The 22,343-nt window shown below is 65.8% G+C and overlaps 3 protein-coding genes across 5 annotated transcripts; 1 reads left to right on the top strand and 2 right to left on the bottom strand.

Moving 5' to 3' along the window:
* Positions 1-1,605: 1,605 nt before the first annotated feature.
* CDHR4 (cadherin related family member 4) lies at positions 1,606-8,257 on the bottom strand (the record flags this gene model as incomplete). The annotated part of the gene is made up of 17 exons (XM_036333548.1): positions 1,606-1,812; positions 2,301-2,331; positions 2,477-2,564; positions 3,188-3,327; positions 3,557-3,777; positions 3,858-4,008; positions 4,247-4,386; positions 4,460-4,663; positions 4,948-5,041; positions 5,248-5,401; positions 5,483-5,663; positions 5,909-6,045; positions 6,204-6,307; positions 6,892-7,002; positions 7,491-7,579; positions 7,673-7,835; positions 7,955-8,257. Coding segments are annotated over 17 exons (2,367 nt in total), but the record flags the coding sequence as incomplete, so codon positions are not given.
* A 2,890-nt stretch (positions 8,258-11,147) lies between these two features.
* Positions 11,148-13,034, top strand: INKA1 (inka box actin regulator 1). The gene is made up of 2 exons (XM_036333533.1): positions 11,148-11,358; positions 12,078-13,034. The coding sequence occupies exons 1-2, from the start codon at positions 11,308-11,310 to the stop codon at positions 12,870-12,872; spliced, it is 846 nt and encodes a 281-aa protein (XP_036189426.1). The 5' UTR covers positions 11,148-11,307; the 3' UTR covers positions 12,873-13,034.
* A 5-nt stretch (positions 13,035-13,039) lies between these two features.
* Positions 13,040-22,157, bottom strand: UBA7 (ubiquitin like modifier activating enzyme 7). Of its 3 annotated transcripts, XM_036333532.1 has the most exons (24): positions 21,966-22,157; positions 21,718-21,886; positions 21,471-21,605; positions 21,290-21,396; positions 20,957-21,047; positions 20,728-20,863; positions 20,428-20,525; positions 20,191-20,337; positions 19,222-19,416; positions 18,946-19,053; positions 18,740-18,820; positions 18,514-18,669; positions 18,258-18,423; positions 17,958-18,163; positions 17,799-17,863; positions 17,574-17,712; positions 17,428-17,502; positions 17,090-17,261; positions 16,324-16,406; positions 15,980-16,072; positions 15,701-15,892; positions 14,067-14,159; positions 13,897-13,997; positions 13,040-13,484 (listed from the first exon to the last, which is right to left on the bottom strand). In XM_036333532.1, exons 1-24 carry the CDS (start codon positions 22,019-22,021, stop codon positions 13,301-13,303), a joined length of 3,048 nt encoding a protein of 1,015 aa, XP_036189425.1. In that variant the 5' UTR covers positions 22,022-22,157; the 3' UTR covers positions 13,040-13,300. The 3 variants fall into 3 exon arrangements, with proteins under 3 accessions (XP_036189425.1, XP_036189423.1, XP_036189424.1); XM_036333530.1 differs by having other exon boundaries at positions 18,946-19,416; XM_036333531.1 differs by having other exon boundaries at positions 17,114-17,261; positions 18,946-19,416.
* Between the last annotated feature and the right edge of the window lie 186 nt (positions 22,158-22,343).

Below are 22,343 nucleotides of genomic sequence, written 5' to 3'. Positions count from 1 at the left end.
CACTGGGTACGGATCAACAACAAGATGGCGGCCAGCCGAGGGGGCGGGGGCCGGGCGTCATAGTAACCAGGGCGGCAAAGAACCCGCCCCCGGCCGAGACTGTGCCCAATGAACAACCTCTTCGCCCGACACCCGGGGAGTGCTTCCCGCTGACAGGCCAACCTGCCTGTCAATCAGAGCCAGCCTCCCGAGGCCCGAGCCGAACGCTCCGGCACGTGACTGTGACGGCACCGGGGGCGCATGCGTGCGGTTCGCGGGGTGGTTGGCGGCAGAGCTTTTGCCGGTGACTCCGAGGCCGTGGCGCCCTTGGCGTCTCTGCGTCCGCCACTCCGGTGCGGACCCGGCCGCGTCTTCCTGCGCGCACGCGGCGCGCCTGGGCCATGCCTGCTGGGCGCCGTTTGCTTTTCTTGGCCACGCCCCCGGGAAGGGAGGCGTTGCTGTCCCCCGTGCACTGGCGAGGAAACTGAGGCGCGGAGGGGAAGCGGGGTCAAGGTCACGCCACCTCTGCCCGTGGAGGCGCCGGGTTTAACGCCCATTCCCAGCGGCGTTCCCCGCTTTGGCCCCGAGTCCCGGGGTGCAGCCGGCAGTGCTCTCCCGAGCAGCGCCTGCCCCGCGCCCACGTTGCCCCTCCATCTGGAGTCCAGTTCCCCGCACAGCCCCTGGCACCCCGCGGGCGCTCTCCTCCTGCCCTGGGGTATCTCGTCCGTCCTGAGATCCTGTGACGGTCATGATAGGCCTCGGAGGCCGACTGCAGTCCTGGGCTCCCATACGGAGCACCGACCCCTGGGCTCGGCTTCGGGGCCCACAGCAAGTGCGCGGCCCAGCCAGCACCATCTGCGGCCCAGGATGCCCGTCTGGCTCTAGAGATGAAGATTTAATGAGCCCTCGGGGAAGTCCGCCTGCCACCACTGCCCACAGCAGCCTGGCTCGCGTGTCTGCCCCCAGGCGCTCAAGCTCCAACTCCCTTGCCCACCGGGCGCCCTGGCTGCTTCCCCACGGGGGGGGGGGGGGGGGGGCACCGTGCTGGCTCAGGAAGGGAGGCCTTCCAGCCCCGGAGCGGACGCCATCCACAGACTCGGCAGAGGGGAGGCTGAGAGCGTGGGGATACCCAGCCCGGAGCCTCCCGGGGCAGCAGCGCCTGCGGAGAGCTGGCAGTGTCCTGGGACCTAGGCCCGGCTGGGCGTGCAGTGGGCTACCCTGCCCGCGGGCCTGCTGCCTGCAGGGAGCAAGGCCGCCTGGCCATGTGCAGCAGCTCACCTCAGCACAGGGAGGGCTGAGGGCCAAGGAACCAGGCGAAACATCAGGAAGAAATGGGAACCACCGCTCAGAAGAGGGACCCTGCACGGCCATCCATGGCACCGTCTCTAGTCCGCACCATCCCACCTCAGTGCGGAAGCTGCGCTCCCTCCCGGGAAAGCCTCCCCCACAGGCGAGCTGCCAGCCAAGCGGGTCCTCCTCTCCTGGAGGGAACAGCCCCGCCGACAGGACCAGACTCCGGCTCGGCAGAGCCTTAATCGAGGCCATGAGCGCACTGGACATCGCCTTCCCCAAACGCACCTTCCTACGCCCTGTGTTCCCAGGAGGCGGGGCGGTCTCCAGGGCAGAACAAGGAAGCACAGATCCCAGAGCTCCTCCCACGGGTGGGTGACAAGGCTGGGCCTTCGCTGTTTGTAACTTTGTTTATTATTGAATCAACTTGAAAACACAGCCCAGGGTCAGTGAAGAAATTCCCACGCAGTGAGGCAGCTTCGTGGCCTCAGAGCCAGCGCCAGGCTCCCGAGCGCGAGTTGAACAGGAACTCTCGGCCTGTCCCTGGGGGGGGGGGGGGGGTGTCAGAGAGGAGACACTGCTGGCCCAGCAGCACTGTCCCTCCCCCAGGTCCCTGGGCGGGAAGCCCCCTTCTGCTGGATCCAACCTGGCCCCCCACCCCCACCCCCTTTCTCAGAAAATTCTTGGAGGTCGAGCTCAAATGCGCAGGAAGCACCCTTGAGTCCCCAAAACTGGACCCTAGGTCCCTGATCCAGGGCCGGATCACTCCGCCACAATTCATGGGCGACCGTGGAGCCTCCCCACCTCCCCGCCCCGCCCCCACGGGCAGGAACCAGAGCAGCTCTGAGTCCACTATTTCCCGGGCCCACGGGTGTTTGACAAACGTTGGCTGAAAGGTGAGTGGGATGAGAACAGACCCCGTTCAGGGAAAGAGTAGATGGTGGGTGCCTGCGGTAGGAGGAGATGCTGAGATGGGGAAAGGAGAGGAAGTGGGCCTGGATGGGGAATGGGTTGGGAAGAGGGGGGCTCACGGGAGTCCTGGGCTCTGCCATCAAAATGTTGCTGTGGGAAAAACGAGGGCGCATGATTGGGACCTGAGCCCGCCTGCATCCTGCCTCAGGGTGGCCCTCCATCGGGAGGGGCAGGGTTGGCAGGAGGAGCTCCCAGCAGCCTCGTGCCGCCCTGCACAGGATGGGGGGCGACAAACCAGGCTCATGATGCTGCCGGGTGCCTCGGGTGTCTCCATCCTTGGCGCCTCGATGAACCCCTCAGAGGACCCCACAGTTCCCTGGATCCTGGAGCAGAGTTAGAGGAGGGCCACAGGGTGAGGCTCTGGGCCTCAGCCCGAGGTCAGGTGATGGCCTGGCAGGCACCGCGGTGTGCGGAGCAGGCTGGCCTGTTTAGCAGCAGAGCCTGGGCTGGTTTGCTCGGTGCCCGCAGCCCCTGGGCCCATCGAAAAGGCCAGGAGGAAGGGCCGAGCGTGCGGGCGGCAGACCTGCTGGCTCCAGGCGCCAGCGCCATTCATGTCCCCTTCGTGCTGGGGAGAGCCTGTGCCTGTGTGCAGTGCCCCCATTGCTGCCCCGCCACCTCCTGGGTTCAGCTCTGTGCCCACAAGAAACTCCGAGGTTTCCGGTGGAGGCCGGGTAAGGAATAGGGCCAGTGCCTCAGGCGCACACACCGGGAGGCCAGGCCTGGGCCGCCACGCCCATCCCGTGCCAAGCCTGGGCTCCGCCAGCGATGGCGACAGCTTCCTTCCCTGGCCTCTGTGCCTCTAACTGCCACCTCTGGAGGGAGGGCAGCTCCCTGACTAGCAGTCTGTCTGCTCATCCCAGTGGGTTTTGTTATCACATCTCGGCTGCAGCCGCCTCTCGCAGGTGGGGTCCATTCACGGGCGGGGGGGGGGCAGGAAGCACCCTACCCCCGGAGATGCCTGCTGAGGAGCCAGCCCAGGGCCAGGAGCAGGGCACCGGTCACCGTCAGCAACACCACAAACCAGGGCTCCGGCTGCCAGAAAGGCTCCGTGTGAGTCACAAGCAGGGGCGTCATCGCCGAAGGCACCTGAAATGGGGGCACAGCCGCACCCTGTCCTGCCCGAACCCCTGGTCACCTGCCTTTGAGCCCCTCAAGGCTTGGCCCCCCCCACCCCCACCCCAGGTTTGCTCTCTGGTCCTGCTCTGTGCACCAGCAGTTCCCTCTGGAATGCCTTCCCCCAGGCTCCGCCCGGAAGACTGGGTCTCCTCACCCACCTAGAGCCTCTCCCACCCGCACGGGCCCCGGGCCCCCTCACTGTGGCTCTGCTGGTGCTGGTGGCCACGGTGCTGGCCCTCCAGGGAACCAGATGCACAATGACCGTGGCTGTGGTGCTGAGGTGGGGGGTGGAGGGACCTGCATCGGCCACGCGGATCAAGAGCTCATAGGTCTGGGGCTGCTCTGGCAGGGAGGCCCCCAGCAGGAGGTCGTCATGCAGCAGGGCGGCTCCTTGCAGGCGGAATCGGCCCTGACTATTCCCTGAAAGCAGTGGCAGGAGGAGGGGACCATTGCTGGCCTTGCTTGCTCCTCTCCCACATCCTGGCGCCCCCGGGCCTCACCTCCCACGAGGCTGTAGGAGAAGGCCTGGCGCTGTGGCTCCTGTGGGACCCGACATGACAGCTTGGTCACCTCCGTGCCACTGCCCGGGGAAGTGTGGATGGTGAGTTCCTGGAACGGTGGCTCGCACTCGGGGGCGTGGTCATTCACGTCCTGCAGGCAGGTAGCCAGGTCACCTCTCCCCAGAGCCCCCGGCCCGCCCTCAGCCTCTTCCCGCCACAGCTAGAGCCTGGGTATCAGGCAACAGGCTACAAAGCTTTCCCCACGAGCCCCCACCCCACCCCTTCCCCAGCCAACCAGTGGAAGAAACTGAGGCACAGAGTGAAAACTCAGGGTGCCAGAGGGAGACCCGAACCCTCTCGTTCTCCCCAAGGCCTCGGGGCTCGCTCACCTCCACCTCAATGGCCATGGTGCAGGAGCCGGAGCGGGGCTGAGCCGGGCCCCGGCCTTGGCTGTGGTCGGTCACCAGGACGGTGAGCCTGTGCAGCCTCTGCTGCTCATAGTCCAGCGGCCCCAGGAGGCGAACCTCGCCTGGAAGGAGTGACCGCGCTCAGCCTGCAGCCCACTCTGCCTCCGCCCTGCACCCCAGCCCGCGAGGAGGTACCGCTGAGCCGGTCCACAGCAAAGGTGGCAGGCCCGCCAGGGGTGTGGTACTCAATGCCGCCGTGTGGGTAGTCCGAGTCCGTGCCCACCACGGAGCCCAGCAGCGTGCAGGGCTCTGCATCCTCGCGGACCCGGAATGTTCGGGGGACACAGGTTGGGGAGAACTCGTTGACGGGGGTCACCATCACCAGTACTGGCACCTCAGCTGGAGGCCATTAAGCAGTTAGGGCGCTGGCCTGGGAAGGGCTGGGGGAGACCTGTCCCTGTCCCGGGGGTGGGGGGGTGAGGGGGCCTCTAAGGAGAGAGAGGCGTCTGGTGGGAGGGAGCGTCTAAGAGAGGAGAGATAGTCTCCCCCCCCCCCCCCCGCCCCGTACAAAATGGAGACAAACAGCCTAACAGTTTTGAGGGAGGAGAGATGACCCCATCCTGAGAACAGGACCAGGGAGCAGAACACGCCTGTCCCGACCGCCCAGCCTAGTGGCCACTCACTGCTCATGGGGGGCTGACCGCCATCCAGCACCAGGAGGGAGGCCGTGAGCTGAGGGCAGGCCCCAGGAGAGTCGCAGTCGAGGGAGGCATTCACCTGCCCGGAGGGGCGAGAGGCCGCCGGCTGTGAGAGCTAGCGCCACGCTGGGCTGCCTCGCCAGGCACCCACATGCCCTGTTTTCCAGGCTGCCAGGCGGGTAGGCTCCCCCCATGTCCTTCACCCCCGCGGCCTGGCTCTCCCAGACGCTCCCCCGCGCCCCCCCCCCCTTCCCAAGCGCGTGGGCCTGGGAGCAGGGCAGGCACCTCCAGGACCCGGCCGCTAAGGCGGAGGCTGGCCGGGCCGTGGGGGCTGTGGGCCCGCAGCTGGTAGGTGAGCGGGGAGCCAGGAGAGTCCGGGTCCTCGCAGGTGAAGGTGCTCAGCACGGTGCCCACAGGCCTGGTCTCGGGGACCTGAGTCCTGGGAGCAGAGGGCTCGGTCCGGCCGGGCGTGGGCTGTGGCCGGCGTCCCAAAGGCCGAGGCCAGGCTGGGCGAACTCACAGCAGCAGCGCCGGGAGGCAGCGCGGGGGCCAGCGGTTGACCGGGGTCACGTTCACGGTGAGATCCAGCTGGACGCTGGCCCCCGGCCGCAGCCGCTCGAAGGCCCGCACCTGCAGCGTGGTGAGCGCCGCGCCGGCCCGCGCCAGGTCCAGGGGCCCGGAGGTCCGGACCACGCCGTCCGCTGGGCCGGGAGGGAGGTGGGGACGCAGTGCTGGGCGCCGCCCCAACTCGGGGGTCCCCCGCCCGCCCGTCCCCGAGGGCGCCGAGCCTGGCCCCCAGGTCGCCGGCTCCAAGGCTCGCCTCTAAGCGGCCCGGGCCGGTTCCCGCCGCGGCTCCAGCCTCTTCCTCGGGAAGGCGGAGGCCGTGCGGACACCCCTGAACCCCCCGCGGAGGCCACCCGTCCCCCCGCCCCTCCGCGCGCCTCACCGCGTCCGATGGAGAAGAGCGGGCCGCGCGCCGGCGAGAGGAGCTCGTAGCGCACGTCCCAGCCCTGGGCCTGCGCCCGCGCCACCGAGCTGCCAGGGGCCAGGTCCTCGGGCACCGTGACGCTCAGGTTCCGCTCCCTAAACCACAGGGCGCGGCTCCTGCCGACCCTGCCCGCGCCACCCCCACCCCCACCCCCAGCGCCGTCCCCCGCCCTCCTCCCGGCGTCCCTCACCAGCCACCGAACCCCTTTCCGAGCGGCCCGCCTCCCCGCTGCGCAGCCGGTGGGGAGCCTTACGGGAAGGCGACCCGGGGGGAGGGGGCCGGCAGGACGCGCACGGTCAGCAGCCCCCGGCAGCTGCGGCCTCGCCGAAAGGTCACCAGCACCTGGAGCTGGAAGAGCTGCAGGACACGGCACAGGACGGGGACCACGGTGCCTCTCCCCGAGCGACCTCCACAAGGAGCCCCAACATCCCCTCCTCCCAGCACCCGCCACTGCTAACATTTCCCTTTGGCCCCATCTTGGGCCATGAGCCCTTCTAATAGGGTGCAGCAGCCCCCGAAAGCGGCCAGTTTGAGTCCTTCACGATGTGACGTGCCATCTGGGAGCTGCTAAGAGCCCGTCACTATGACTCGGAAGTTTTAAAGAAGGAACGTCCCCGACCTCCTCCAGGGCACCGGCCACTGTACCGGACTCGCCCTCCCTGTGGGACGGCTCCGAACACTCCTTTCCTCCCGAGACGCCATGGCTCCCAGAGCCAGGGACCCTCTTCCTTCTGGAAGCAGAGCTCAGCGCCGACCCAGGCCGCCTGGGACTGCGGGTGCGGGTGCGGGTGCGGGTGCAGGCACAGGCCAGGCTGTGCCTGGGAGAGGCCGCATCACATAGGAGGCCCAGGAGGCCAAGAGCAAGCAAGCCTCCAGGAGGTGGTAGCTCTGCCAATTGTATGCCCAGGCCATGGGCACCCCCAGGTCCCGGTCATGCTCACCTTTGGAGCCTGGCCTCTGAGGCCCTGAGGGGGTGCCTGCAGCCAGCCCTGCCCATTGATGGAGAAGGGTCCAGGGAAGTGTGGAGGGTCCTGGGCACTGGTGATGCTCACCTAACAGGGCAGAGATGTTGGGGTCCCCAGCCCAGTGCCCCAGGCATCCCCGTCAAATCCCCAACAGCCCAGCAGGTACCTGCCTGCACACCACCCTCCCAGACCCCTGACACCGACGTTTACCCTAGCTTGGCCCCCTTGGCCCTGACCCTTAATCCTTTCTGTTCTTAAGCCATTTACTGTGTGTGTGTGTGTGTGTGTTAACTACATTTTTTTTTTTTTCATTACAAAAGTGGTACAGAATTTTCAAGGAGAATTCAGAACACAGAGAGCTTGAAGAAACTCGGCCCTGAGAGGTCCCTGTGGAAACAGCCATGGTCACCAAGGGGCGCCCTTAACAGCCCTCTCCCTGACACGTACCCTGCAGACTCAGCTGCGCGCAAAAGGCTCCCTCTGCAGGCCACGCCTGGCCAGGCAGGGGCTGAGCCTGTGCTGCCTCCATTCTGTCCCCCCCATACACACACACACTGCCCACGTGCGGGGCTCACCTGGGCTCCCTGGAGTTCCAGGCCTGGGAGCAAAGTGTAGAGCCGAGCCCCAGGTGTGACTGTTTCCGGCACCTGGATGACTTCCCCAGCTGCCACGGGGAGTCAGGGAGGCTGTGCTGAGGCCGTGCCTGCCCCCTCCGCCCCCCACCCCACCCCACCCCCGCCTGCCGCCCTGGCCTCACCGGGGCTGACAAACCGGCCAGTACACTGGGCATGGCCAGGGTCCCGCCGCACATCCACGGAGAGCGGTCCCTGGGTCACGTCGTTGCCGCATGTCACCTGCAGCTGCAGCTCATAGTGGTTCACGGCCAGGGCGTCCAGCTGGGTGGAGCTGCTCAAGGTCAGCTGTGGCAGGTGAGCGGGGCCGGTGGGGGCTGGGCTTCCTCCCCCTGCCCCACCTCTGGCTCTGTGGGTGTAGGTCTGCCCTGCCTTCCCCCTGGTTCCAGCTGGTCCCAGGACCCTACCTGTCCCACATAGAGCCCCTGCCACCTGGCCAGGCTTGGGGGGTTGAAGAAGGTGCTGGGCGGCTGCACCTGGAGCAGCTTCAGGGTGGGTGTATGAGAAGAGCAGTTGAAGGAGAAGGACCAAAGGACGGTGCCGGGCCCCTGGCTCTCGGAGACATTGACGAACGAGGGCAGGCAGTGGAGGTCTGGGAGGGAGAGGCCGTCAGGCCGAGGGCCCCTTGCACACGGAACCCCGCCAGGAGCACAGCTCTGCCTTCTGCCACGGGGTCTGGCACGTCCCCCCACACCCAGCTCTAGGTCAGCTCATGTCACAGGTTGGGAGTGAGGACTTGGTTGAGGAAGAAGTCAAGATAGGAGAGAGGGTCAGGGTTCAGACCTTTGCCCTCTCCTGGCTTTCCCCCAGCCCCCCTCCACGGCAGCTTATCTGTGAAGGCTCAGGACTCCCCTGTGGAGTGTGTGGAAGGGGGAGAATGGGGTTCCCCACCCACCAGCTCCTCACCAGAGGCAACCAGAGCAAGAAGAACTGCCAGGGACCTGAGCAGCACCATCGCGCCCACAGACACCGACAGGACAGTGGAGGAGACTCGGAAAGCAGCCGCCTCTGCCAGGCCCACCTGTTGCCAGGTGACGCTCAAACACACTGGGTAGGCGGGACTCCTGGGCCTCCCAGGCTGTAGCCGCACCCATCACCCACTCCCGCACCTCCCCACCCCACCCCTCACTCCCCGGGACTGAGCTCTAGACTCCAGACAGGCATCCAGAGGCCTGTGAAACCCTGTTTTTTCATTGCTACCAAGGATTTCCTCTGTTCATTACTACCCGAAGGAGGTGTGAGGGGGAGAAGCTTCAGATGCGGAAACAGCTCAGGAAAGTCTTGGTCATACAATCCTTGGAGACGGAACAAGACGGTACCCAGGAACACTGGGCCCACGGTGGGCTACCCATTGCGTCTGAACTCCAGCTGCCACCCCCGTCAGAACGTTATCTGCCTACAAAGTCTGAGCCCAGCCACCAACAAAATGTCTCAGAAGTTGTTTACCTCTGTCAGGCAAAAGGAATCCCTGGTGACAGAAATCAAGTCGCAGTTATCTTGGGGATATCCGGGAGGTGTCCTACACATCTTGATCTGGGTGACAGATGCACAAGTGTCTACAGGTTTTAATATTTATTGAGCTGTACCTTTAAGAATTGCCATTTGGCCCGGCCTGTGTCGCTCAGTGGTTGAGCATCGACCTATGAACCAGGAGGTCACGGTTTGATTCAGGGCACAGGCCCGGGTTGCGGGCTCCATCCCCAGTGTGGGGTGTGCAGGAGGCAGCCGATCCATGATTCTCTCTCATCATTGATGTTTTTCTCTCTCTCTTCCTCTCTGAAATCAATAAATTTAAAAAAAAAAAAAAAAAAGAATTTTCCGCCCTGACCGGTTTGGCTCAGTGGATAGAGCGTCGGCCTGCGGACTGAAGGGTCCCAGGTTCGATTCCGGTCAAGGGCATGTACCTTGGTTGCGGGCACATCCCCAGTAGGAGGCGTGCAGGAGGCAGCTGATCGATGTTTCTCTCTCATTGATGTTTCTGACTCTCTATCCCTCTCCTGCTCCCTTCCTCTCTGTAAAAAATCAATAAGATATATTTTTTTAAAAAAGAATTGTCCATTCATTGTTACAGGTTCTGTTTCATCTTCCTACCTCCACGCGGGGGGGTGCTCCAGGGCGCAGTCCTGACTTCCCAGCTCCCCTTTGCTATCACATCCGGGCACGTGGCCTTAAGTACCATCCTCTCGCCCTGCCTCCAGCCAAGGCTTCAGGGCTGCTCTCTCTCCCAGACTCCGCGTCACACCCCACCGCCCCTTCGATGGATGGATGTCTAACAGGCATCTCCAGAGTGACGTGTCCACCAACCATCCTGTGATTTTCCTCGCAAACCCACTCTTCTCCAGTCTTTCCTGGATCAATTCACGACCATCCCATCCAACCAGATGTTCAGGCCAGAAGCCCAGGAGTCATGCTTGATGCTCCCTCTCCCTGCCCATATTCACGCATCACCAAGATCTTAGCTTCAAAACATACCCCAAAGTGACCCCCTTTTTTCATCAGCCCCCCTGAGGCCCTCATGCTGGATTGGCGCAGGGGGTTAGGGCTGTAACCACTCTGTAACCACTCATGATTACAGAGTGGTTCTCCCCAAACAGCGGGGACCCCCTAAACAGGACCCAGCCCAGGGCATTCCCTGCTCAAACGCCCTCAGTGCCCCCGTCACACCAAGAGCAAAGCCTCCGATTCCCAAGGCTGCTGGGGGCTGGTGTTGCCGACCTCTGCGCCCTCCCAGCCACGGCCATCACAGACATCGTGGGCCTCCTTTGTGTGAAGGCCTGTCCACTCCTGTCCTCCGGGGCCTTTGCCTGGCTGGCCCCTCTGCCTGGAAGGTCCCTCTTCTTAACCTCCCAGCACGGCTCATGCAGACCCCGGGCAGGGTACCGCTTCCTCTGCATCCCCTCTCCCGTCAGCCCGTTGCCCTCAGGCCGGCATTTTTCTGGCTGCTGACTGGTGGTCTGTCTCCAGTTGGACAGTATCCTTGACCCCAGCCTGCAATCCTGGCGCAACCGGGAGCAGGCTCCGCCGTTCCCACCGGAGGGCGCCGCCCTAACCCCCTGCGCCCCTCGGTCTGCAGGGGATGCAGACATCGCCGCAGGAATCGCCGTTCACCGCGCGCTCCCCACTAGAGGGCGGCCCGGCCCAGCTTGGCCCGGACCCGGCAGGAGAGGGCGGGGCGGCCCTGGGTGAGTGAGGCTCCTCCCGGTGCTGCCGCCATGGCCCTCGCTGGCTACTGAGCCCTCCGAGGGACCGGGCCCAACCATCACTTCCAGGGATTGTCCAGGCGCCGCGGGAGCGGGTTCAGGGGTCTGGCTCACTCTGCCCGCACGAGGGCGCAACCGGGGGACCGTCCGGTACAAATGGGGAAACTGAGGCTACGTGGGGGAGCCACTCGTTCTGGGTCACGCAGCGAGTCAGAATGAGCTCAACCGCCCGGGGCGTCGGGGAGTCCCGGCCCGACCCCGCCCGGCTGCTAGCGGGCCCGCCCTCCACGGAGCCGGAGCCGAGCGGGCAGGGGGCGTGGCGCTCACCCGCCCGGCCGGCCCTGGGGGCGGGGCCACTCCAGCCCCGCCCGGCCCATTGGCTGCGGCGCCAGGGGTGGGGCGAGGCCGCCAGATGTTGGGGCAGCGCCGGCGGCGGCGGCGGGAGCGAGGAGCGGCGGCGCTGGGCAGAGGCGAGGGCGCCGCTGGCCCGCGCCCCCCACGGCCGCTCCCGCTGGAGTTCGCAGGGGACCCGGCGCGCCTGGCGGAGGCTCCGGCGCGGGATGCACAGCGCTCGGCTTGACAGCTTCCTGGGCCAGCTCCGCGGGGAACTGGTGAGGCTCGGATGCGGTGTGACTCTTGGGGACGCGTGCGGGGTGCGCGGCTCGTCGGCCCGAACGACAGTAGGGTGGGGGGCTGCTCCGAGTGACGGTCCCAAGCGGGATGGGGGCGGAGCGGCCCGGGGGTCCCAGATGGCCCGCGTCGGGTTTCGGACGGTTGGGAGCTGCGCTGGGCATCAAGTAACAGCCGCCCAGCTGGCCGTGCTGCGGGCCGCGGAGGGGGCTGGGGAGGTGGGGACAGACGCTTCCTTTGGGATGGAACTGGGGCTTGAGGGACCAAGAGGCGCTGGGGGTGCTGTGGACGCCCCTTCCCAGGTTTGCCTGCACCTCCTCCCTCTACCCCCACCTGGGAGTGCTCTGTGGGCTTTGGGGGGCTGATCCCTCAAATGCCCGGGATGCTCCACCCCAACCCCCAGCCCTGAGTAGGACCTACTTCCCGATTCCTGCCCCGCAACCCTGCCTCCCGCCCGGTGGGTGGCGGGTGCTGACTTGCCCAGCTCTGCGTGCCGCAGCCTGCAGACTGCCACCAGGCCGCTCCTGGGAGCCGGGAGCTTTGTGTGCCAGCGCCCGGTGCCCTGTGCTCCCCGGAGGCCTTGCTGCCCGCCCGGGGCCTGTCCAGCCCTCCCGGGCCCTCCTTTCTGGGATTGGCCTGGCCAGACGGGGAGGGGTGGCAAGCACTGCCCCTCCGACTTCTGCCCTCTCTTCCTCCTCAGCCGTGTGGCCGGGACACGGGCTCACCCCCAATGCCTGGCCCCCTCCCGCTGCCCCCCAAACCCGGCCCCGGGGCCCACCACCGGCTCAGGGCCTCTGACGCTGTGGAAGAGGACTCGGTCTGCTGTGTGGAGGAGGAAGAGGAGGAAGGTGTGGTGGCAGGGGACAGCCGTGTGGCCTGGGAGGGCCCTCGGGAGCCCACCTTGGACTGGGACTCGGGCTTCTCCGAGGTGTCAGGCAGCACCTGGCGAGAGGAAGAGCCGCCTGCCCTCCGGCACCCTGCACCCCCAGCGTGGCGCCCCCACAGGCAGCGCCTCTCCGCCAGCGGCCTCCCCCTGCCCAGCGGGGCCCCCGTGGCCAGGGTGCCACCTGCCCACCGGCCACGGCCCAAGTCCACCCCGGACGCCTGCCTGGAGCACTGGCGGGGCCTGGAGGCTGAGGACTGGACAGCGGCCCTGCTGAGCAGAGGCCGGAGCCGCCAGCCCCTGGTGCTGGGGGACAACTGCTTCGCTGACCTCGTGCACAACTGGATGGAGCTGCCCGAGGCGGCAGGCGAGGGGGACCGTGCGGGGGCACCCCGTGCCCGTGCTCGGCCCCCCCAGTTCTTGCTGGGCCTCTCGGAGCAGCTGCGGCGCCAGCTGGCCAGGGCCCGCCGGGCAGCCGTGGCGGGAAAGCGCCTGTCGTGCCCCCCTCGAGCAGAGCCCGAGCTGCCCACGGACACCTCCCGCTTCGCCGCCCTCATGAGCTGCCGCAGCCGCCAGCCCATCATCTGTACCGACGTCATCAGCTACCTCTGACCCCGCCCCCAGCGCCGGACAATAAAGACCTTGCTCTGGACCAGGGGTGGGCAAACTTTTTGACTCGAGGGCCACAATGGGTTCTTAAACTGGACCGGAGGCCGGAACAAAAGCATGGATGGAGTGTTTGTGTGAACTAATATAAATTCAAAGTAAACATCATTACATAAAAGGGTACGGTCTTTTTTTTTTTTTTTTTTAGTTTTATGGCCTGCGGGCCGTAGTTTGCCCATGGCTGCTCTGGACTGTTCTTGATTCCACAGCGAGTCTCTGGGAGGCGGCCCCAGCCCTCCAGGCACAGCTCGGGCAGGCGAGTCTAAAGAGCCTCCCCCTCCAGGGGTCCCTGTGCGCCCTCAACACACCCATGCCCAGGCTCCGTCACCCAGCCTCTGAGTTTGCGACTTCCTTCAGCAGCGTTTATTGAGCACCTACTGTGGGCCCCGCGCAGGGCCCGATGGGGTGGAGCAGCCGCTGCCAGGTCCCAGCTCGTAGTGTAGGGGCGGGAAAGCGGTGCTGTCCTCCTCGCCCTCACAGCCGAGCTCCAGAGCCAGCACCCACTGCCCAGGCTCAGGCACCCGCCGGCCTGTCACCTGCTGTGCCAGCTCTGTCACCCTGGGGTGGGGGGGGAAATTGGGTCGTTGAGCAGTGGCTGCAGAGAGTGACCGTGGACTAGGGCCAGAAGGAGCCCAGCCAGGAGCAGCAGCAACTCAAGACAGGAAACATCTGCAACTATTTTCAGAGCGGCTGGCGGGGCAGCGGGAGGCAGGAAACGCCTGTCCCTGGGGAGTGGGCTCTGAAGGGGGCGCTGAGCAGGGCGAGGAGCCGGTGTGGCCACCAAGGAGGCAGCTCCTGGAGGCCCCTCTGCGGGCTCTGCCCCCACCCCTCCCCCAGCCCGTTTGCTGACTCCATTTGGCAAAAGAAAGCGTCATGTAGGTGTGAGGGGCCCAGATGGGGCCTGGAGGAGAGGCCTCGAGTCCCCCACCTCCAACCTCCAGGGACAGAGCAGAGCCAGGCGTGGGCTCACCTGAGGCCCAGGCGCTGGGCCTGCTTTTCAGGCGACCATCCCGCCGAGTAGAGCAGGGCCTTGCCCAGCAGCAGCATGTTCACCCGCAGCCCATGTTGCTCCTAGAGAGAGACGGGTCAGGTGCCGCTGGGCCGGGCGGGCCGGGCGGGGGCAGGGAAGGGAAGGCACACCTGGAGATGGGCCAGGAGTGACTGGAGGGTCCTCTCGGGCTGCCCGGCGGACACCTTCAGGCGGTCCCAGCAGGTCCAGGTCAGGTGGTGGAACTGCGGGGGCAGGGAGGGTGGACAGGGGGGGAGTGAGGTGCTTCCCACAAACACCCTCTCCCGCCCCAGCTCCTGCAGCCCATGCCTTCCCTAGAGGAGCGCTGGTGGGAGCAGGAAGCAAGGAAGCAGCAGCCAGGGGTGGGGGTGGGCGGTGGGCTCTGGGCCCGGAGGCTCAGCGCCACCCCAGCCCATGCGGCCGCACAGGAAAGGCCATGGGGCCCCCACACAGGGAAACGGCCTCCCTCACAGGCTGGCTGTGTGGGAGGGGGAGGGCGGTGCTTCCTGAGGAAGTGTGAGCCGGGCCTGGGCTGGAGTCTCCAATGAAGCCGCTTATTCCTCAAATGCAAGCCTGGGAGCTAGGAAAGGGGGTGTACAGCCTGTCCCCCCTCATCCTGCACTGCCAGGGCCTTGGGCTGCTCATGGGCACAAAGGGACAAGGGGCATAGTGTCTCCTGGGACCCCACTGGCCTGGAGACCCTGCAGGGACAGTCCACAGAGGTCCTCTTCCTGCCCCTGCTTCCCTGTTTCAAGAGTCTGGGGGGTCTAGTGCCCAGAGCTGAGGGCAGAGGGTGGCAGGCAGCCAGGGACCCAGGCATGAGGTCCTGCCAACCCCCCCAGGAAATATAGTGGGGTCAAGCAGAGACAAGACCAGAGGTGAGATGGGGGGATCCTACCCCCTCCCCCTCCACCATGGACAAAGGCAGCCTGTGTGCTAACGGAGGCAGGGCCCCTCACAAAGCTGCTCTGTATGCTGTGCCCTGAGGGACCCGGGGACACTTAGCCAAAGCCCAGTGCTGGCCCATGACCTCTGCCTTCTCCCCTGGTGAGGACATTCTCTCCACCCCCTCTTCTGTGCCCCAAGGAACAGCTAACTGCAGAGCTGGGCACACAGCCAGGGCCCCTCGCAGCCCTGCTCTCGAAGGAACATATGCACAGCAGCCAGGGACACCCACACGTGTGCTCACACGCACCCCGTGAGAGCCCACATCGAAGAAGAGCCTGCCCTCCCATCTGGCACACAGATGTGCGAGCACGCTCCCTCCATGCCCACACAACCCCGGGCACAGCCTGTGCCACGGACACACACATCCCAGGGCTGCAGACCCCAGCCCCGTGACGCCAGGAGCTCAGTGCCCTTTAACTCTGTGTGGACGGGGCAGGGCAGGGTCCCCACGCCATGCAGGCAGAGGCCATGCAGTGAAGGCTGACATTGGCTCTGCTTGGGGCTAGGGCCCTAGTCCCCCTCCCCGCCCTTCCCCCTCAGGGGCACTCCTGGGAAGGAGGGAGCTGGGGCCTGTCTGGCTCACTAATGAGTTAAAGCTGCAGCTCCCCCAGACCCAGGGCAGCGGAGTGCTGGGCGGTGGGGGTGGCTGATGGCTACTTCCTGTGTCTGACAGGTCCCAGTCTGGCTTCCCAGCAGCAGGAAGGGGGCTGAGGGCGTCTTAAGAACCCGGGTCTTAGTGCAGGCCAGAAGCCAGAGGGGGCCTTTGGGTAGGCGCAGGGGAAGCCCAGGCTTGGAGTGGGCGGGTGTCAGGGCTCACCGTCTGGAGGGCGGGGGCACAGGGCACGTAGCGGCTGTAGTAGTTCTCGGCCAGGCGCAGGTAGCTGTGGCGGAAGGCACTGCGGGGCCGGGGGCCGCCCACCACCTTAAAGAGCTCCAGGCCCAGCAGGCCCGCCACAGCCGCTGTGGTGGTGGCGATGGCTGGGATGATCTGGCCCACGATCCGCTTGCTCTGCCAACAACAGGAGACTGGGTTTGGGACGGGTGCGGGCCGGGGTTGGGCCTCTGCCTCCACGCTGGGGCCAGCAGGCAGGGTTACCTGGGCGCGGGTGGCCGCCGGGATCCCATAGTTCTGAGCCCGCAGGCTTGCTGCCGCTGTCACAAAGTCCATGTGGAAGTTGCAGTCATCGTCCTGTGAGGTTCAGGTCACAGAAGCATGAACACTGCCATGCCCCTCACCTTGGCGACCGTGTGTGCGGCTGCGCCCATCCCCCCACGGTTCTGTCCATGATGCTCACCCCTCCCCTCAGCAGGGAAGGGAAGGGGAGCTGTCCCTGGTCCCGCTGAGAGGACTCCGGCCAAGGGGCCCCAGCGCTGCCTTCTCAGCCCCTGACCTTCCCCAGCCGCCTCCCAGCCTCACCCTCTCCTGCCTCGGGCTCCCACCTTCTCAAACCTCAGCGGCTCCAGGGGGGAGCCCTCGCTCCAGTCTTGCAGGGCTTCGTGCAGCTGCGCCTCCTGCTGGGGGTCTGTAGGGAGGAGGGAGAGTCCTTGGCCCGTCTCCTGCCTCCTGGACTCTGACCGGGGCCGGGCCCCTTCTTGGTCCCTTTCGGGAAGACCTCTGACTGATGCTGCCGTCTCCTCTCCACTCCGTGTGTCCGTGTGTGTGTGTGTGTGTGTGTGTATGCATGTGTGTGTCTGCATGCATGTGTGCGCGCGGATGCATGTGTGTGCGCGCATGTGTGTCTGCATGCATGTGTGTGCTGTATAACCCTGTCCTAACCTAGGGCCATAGATAAGTGCTCCTCAGATCCCAATGGTTTGTGTTTTTTTTGCTTAAAAACCTGCCAAGTGGCCTGGTCGACGTGGCTCAGTGGTAGAGCGTTGACCTGTGAACTAGGAAGTCACGGTTCGATTCCCTATCAGGGCACGTGCAGGGGGCGTGCAGGGGGCAGCCGATCAGCGCTTCCTCGTCAGTGAGGTTTCTGTCTCTCTCTCCCTCTACCTTCCTAAACAAAACAAAACCTGCCAAGGGAATGGGGTCAGGGTGGAGGGTGGGGAAGGCGGCAGGGAGGGGCCTGCGGAGGGGCCCAAGGATGCGCTGTGCGGCGGTGGGTTGGCTGCAGGGCCCCAGACCCGTCTTTCCTCTACACTGAGGGCAGCACCAAGCCTTTGGGCGGCAGCTTGGGGGTGGGCAGGGCCGGGACCTCACCCAGCTCAGGGGAAGCCAGGTCACCAGAAAGGATAGGGTCCAGGTGCTGGGGGTCAGGCCGCGGCAGCAGCTCCAGCATTTCCCTGAGCGCAGACGGGTCCCGTGAGCCCGGCAGCCCATGCATCTGAGCGTACAGATTGGCCGCCGCCAGCATGTAGAGGAGGTGCGTGTCCTGCAGTCAGAGCAAGAGCAAGCACGCGTGGGCGCGCGTGTGCGGTCCCGCCCACTGGTGGGTGTTTGAGTGCCTGCCTCTGCCTCTGCCCACGGGTGCCCAACACGCCCTGCCAGCATCTGTGCAGGAGGCAGAGGGGCCACTTTGCCCTCAGGGGCCCACTCACTTGACTGGCATCGAACTCCAAGGGCTGAGGACACCGCCTGGGACCCGACCAGAAACGTGTTCCATCCTTAAGCACCTGAGGAGAGGGAGGCTGCTGGGCTCAGGCGGTCCCTCTGCGCCCGCAGCCTCCGGGCCCCCGGTACCCACTTTGTCAGGGGGGTGGCGCCTGAGCAGCTGTGCGATGCCGTAGCCGAAGCACAGCTGCCAGTGGCCGAGGGCCCACACCACACAGTCCTGCCAGCTCCGTGGACGGTGTCTCAGGACACCCACCGTCTGCAGCGGGGCCCTGCGGAGAGGAGGGCGTCTGAGGAGAAGCCTGAAGCCCTGGAGCTGGGGCCCCTGGACTCCCCCCTCCCCTGGCGGAGGCCTTACTGCTGGTGGCAGTTGATGGTCTCGGCAGACAAGCAGAAGAGCCACTCGAACTCCTCCCGGGCCCACTGCGGGGGGGTGGGGGAGACGGAAGCAGGAGGGTCAGGCGGGGAGCAGCCTGCAGGACTGAGCACGGGACAGGGTCTGGGGGTTGCTCCCCACCTGCAAGGTGTGCTCCACAGTGCTGGGGAAGTGCCTCACGGTGCAGACAGGGTAGGGGGCGTCCCCGGGGGCAGCAGCGGAGGCCGGAGCCCTGTAGCCTTCAGTCACGTGGGGCACAAACACGGAGGCGCTGCCCCGGGTGCCCTGCGTGCCCGCCTCCAGCAGCGGCTTCAGGTAGTGGGCGCAGCGAGCAGCCACATAGCGCCCTGGGGGAGCAGAGGGTCAGGGGCGGGGCTGGCACGGCCTTGCAGGGGGCGGGGGGGGGGGGGCGGGTGCTGAGTTCCCAGGTCAAGCACTCACGGGCCTGGAAACTGTCCAGGGCGGCCGCCACACCGTCCACGCGGGAGAAGAAGCTGTCCCCGTAGTGGCGCTCTGTCGTGGGATCCAGAGCGTGGGTGAGCGGGGTCACCTGCAGGTCTGGGTTCAGGCGGCGAGCGGCCTCCGCAGCTGCCTCTGCCTTGGGCCTCTGAGAAGAAAGCAGAGGACGCTGGGGGAAGGGGGGGACACCGTGGAGGACAGTTGGAGACAAGGGGTGCTGGGAGGGGCAGGCACTCACCCCAACGTCCTGGGCCCTGAAGAGGAATTGCCGGCTGAGGTTGGAGGGCTCCACGTGGTCCATGTCGGCCACGGTCACGCCCCCACCGGTCCCAGCCCCCAGGCCCATGAGGGCGAAGCCTTTGAGCAGCTCGCAGCCAATAGCACCAGCACCCACCTGCCAGCAGGAAGGGCCTTAGCCAGAGGGCGGGCGCCGCCACCCCCCACTCCCCCCTCACCCAGCTCACCAGGAGGTAGTGCTGGTGGCTCAGCTGCTCCTGAAAACCAGCCCCAAACACCGCGATCTGCCCGTCGTAGCGGCAGCCTCTCTAGGGGACACAGCCCACATCAGTGCTGGCTGCTGGCGCTGTGCATGGCCCTTTCCCACGGGGCTGCCCAGGTCAGAACCTCGGGGCCCAAGTTTGATAGGGCGTGGACCCCACGGGGCTCTCACCGGTGCGCAGGCCTCAGGGCTGGGAAGGAGCTCCCCATTTTCCGGGAGGCAGTCAAGGGCATCAAAATACAGCCACTGGTCCAGGGGCAGGAACTTCCTGGAGAGAGCCTGGAGGCCGCACGTCAGGATGCTTGCCACCATCGAAGCCCTCGAATCCGGGTGGGGGCTACACCAGGCTGTGAACCTCCAGGGCCACTGTCTGGCGTGGGGCACCCGCTGGCACTCACAGCGACCTCTGCGTCCCTCCCAGCTCCCTCTGCCTGGGCCCGCACCCACCTTCAGCACCTCCTGGGCGGCCACTGCGCCCAGCATGGCTGCCATGGGGCTCAAGACACCGGCACTGCTCAGGGCGACGGTCCGCACCAGCGCTTCATCCAGCGGCTCCTCCCACGGCTCTCCCTCTCGCTCTCCCTCTGCCCCCCTCAGGGGTTCCAGGGCCTGGGCCAGGCGTACCACCTCCTCTGCATCGGCCTGAGCGAAGTGCTCAGTGGGCACAGCAGCCGTGGCCTGAGCCCCACTCCCCACTCAGACCCTCAGGCAGCCACCACCCTGTTCCCCAGAAAAGGAAGCCGGAGCCCGAGTGGGAGGGCAGACAGGGTGCGGTGCCAGGCTGTGCAGCCTCAAGAGAGGACGCCCGGCGCCAACCCACGGCCCTGGGGCACCCAGCCCGATCGGAGGGAGCGGGACCCAGGCTCGCCTTTATTTATTTATGTATTTTTATATATTTTGCCCCGGCTGGTTTTGCTCAGTGGTTAGACTGTCGGCCTGTGGACTGAAGGGTCCTGGGTTCAATTCCGGTCAAGGGCACATGCCCAGGTTTCAGGCTTGATCCTTGGTAGGGGGCGTGCAGGAGGCAGCCAATCAATGATTCTCTAGCATCACTGATGTTTCTTTCCTTCCCCCTCTCCCTTCTCCTCTGAAATCAATAAAAATATATTTAGAAATAAATATATATATATATATTTTTTAATTGATTTCAGAGAGGAAGAGAGAGATAGAAATATCAATGATGAGAATCATTGATCGGCTGCCTCCTATGCCCCACACTGGGAATCAAGCCCACAATTTGGGCATGCGCCCTGATGGGAATCGAACTGTGACCTCTTGGTTCATAGGTCGATGCCCAACCACTGAGCCACGCTCTCCTTTCTCTGAGTGGGAAACTGCCTCTGGGATTCCAGCTTGGATCTGGAGACCAGATTCCAATGAGACGGAGGCTGGGGGAGGCGCACCGGGGCCACTGACCGGATCCCAGGGCCGGGGCGGGTGGGCTCTGAGCTGCCGGAACCTGTGCAGCGCACGGAAGGCCTGGTGCAGGCAGCGGGCGCGGCGAGCTTCCTGGGGACTCTGGGCCACCACGCAGGGCTGCAGCAGGGCTGCGTCCAGGGGCGCCTGCAGGGGCATGAGGCTCGGGGTCAGGCCCAGAACCCTGGGGGCCCCTGGAACCTCCCAAGCTCCCCCACTTCAGATGTCCGCACTCACATGGCTCACAGTCGTGGGTCTCTTGACCTCAGTGACAGCTCCGCCACGGACGTAACAGGAGAAAGTTGCTGTGTCCCCAATCTCCAAGGTCCCGTCCTCTGGGGATGGATATCCAGCCTGGTGAGTGTGACCCCTGAACCTGAGTCCCTCCCCACACCCCCATCCTATCTTGCATCCGTGCCCTTGACGTCGCCCCAGCCTGAGGAAGGCAGAGGGAGGACATATCCCCGAGGACCAGGCTGTGTCCGTCCCCAAGGGGCGCGTGGGTGCTCAGCCTGGACCTGGAGGGGGTCGGCTTACCCTGCACGCGGATGGGCCGGGGCGCACAGCCGTTGAGCTCGCTCATGCCCTCAATCCCTGAGAAAGTCACCGAGCCCACCTGGTGGAAGTAGTGGGCCTCGGCCGCGTTTCTCAGAGTGAGAACGCCCGGGGAGCCCTGGGGAGAGGGCACAGTTCAGAGGTGCCTGGACCTGCATTCCGCGGGCCTGGCACCCCTCCGCCCACCCAGCGCCCACTACCCAGCGCCCACCTGGGAGATGTGCTGGATGGCAGCGGTCAGGGGCTCCTCCTCTGTTTGGTCCTGAACCGTGAAGTCCTCCCCAAAGTCACAGAACAACTGCCTGGGGTGGGGGGTGGCAGAGGTCACAGGGTCACTGGGGTGGCTCAATGGTTAGCCACCACGATGGTGGCAAAGGCCGGGGACACTAGGGGCCAGAATCAGGAAAGGATGCTGGGAGCGGCTTGGGCGGGACTTTGAGGGCGTCACTGGAGCAGGTCTGGAGGCTGGGGTGGAGGACACAGAGGGGCCTGGAGACCAGAATCAGAGGGGGCGAGAGACAGCCAAGCGGGCAGCCTCACTCACCCCACCAGGCCCCGGGTATCGGCCACCAGAAAGCAGACTCCGTGCTTGCGGCACCAGCGGCCCACCGCCAGCTGCTCCTCTAGGTCAGAGGCCGTCAGCACCACCACCTGGCGGACCTTGGGGTCAGTGGGGGCTGAGGGCTGGGGCTCGGCCTGGCTGTCCGGGGGCGGGTGGGACGCACCTGGAAGTGCCGCAGCAGGTCCTCGGTGATGTCGCCTGTGTGGACGCAGACCTGCACGGCTCCGTTGAGCTTGGCCACTCGCTCTTGAGATGCCTCAGCCCTGCCCCTTGCCAAGTCCCGCTCCGAGAGGAAGAACTAGAGAGAAACCCAGTTCAGCCTGAGCCAGGAGACCCGCTCCGGCCCGACCCTGCACCGGCCCGACCCCCGCCCAACCCCCGCCCGGTTGGGAGGCTTCCCGGGACCTCACCTGGGCAGCCAGGTCCGCCCAGCAGGTGGGCTGCGGGTCGTGCAGAGTGAGGCTCCCCACGCCCATCAGGACCAGGTTCTTGGCCACCTCGGCGCCCAGGCCCTGCAGGCCGGACAGCAGGACCTTACCCTCCTGCAGCCTCCGCATGGCCGGCAAGCCCAGCACATACCTGCGGGCGGGAAGGAAGGGGTAGTGAATTGGAGCTCAGAGGTCAGAGGCCACCCCTCCCTCCCCATCTCGGGCCTCACAGCTGCCGGGAGTACAGCTCCTCATCCAGCAGCTTGGAGGCGTCGGGGACATCCATCCCGAGGCCGGCCCGACGGCAGTGCCCTGCCCACAGGTGCCAGGAGAGGCCGGTGCCCGGCTGGGGCCTGTGCAGCAGGTGCTGAGGCTCAGGCAGTGCCAGAACCTGCTGGGCACAGCTTTCCTCGCTCCTCTGTCATTACAGGGAAAGCGAAAATGAAAGTGAAACTGGAGGCTGGTCTGGTTCCTGGTCCTGCCCCCGGTGGTGCTGGGCAGCCTAGCCAGACAGAGATAAGCCTAGGGCCCCGGGCACAGCCCTGGGCAACGGGCAAAGTGGGCGGAGCACCTGGTCTCAGAGCAGGAAGTGCAGCCATGGGGGGGCC

Source organism: Myotis myotis, unplaced genomic scaffold (genome assembly GCF_014108235.1).
Source record: "Myotis myotis isolate mMyoMyo1 unplaced genomic scaffold, mMyoMyo1.p scaffold_m19_p_13, whole genome shotgun sequence".
Lineage (NCBI taxonomy): Eukaryota > Metazoa > Chordata > Mammalia > Chiroptera > Vespertilionidae > Myotis > Myotis myotis.
The sequence above is the reverse complement of the archived record's forward strand: the minus strand, read 5'-3'. Positions and strand labels throughout refer to the sequence as shown.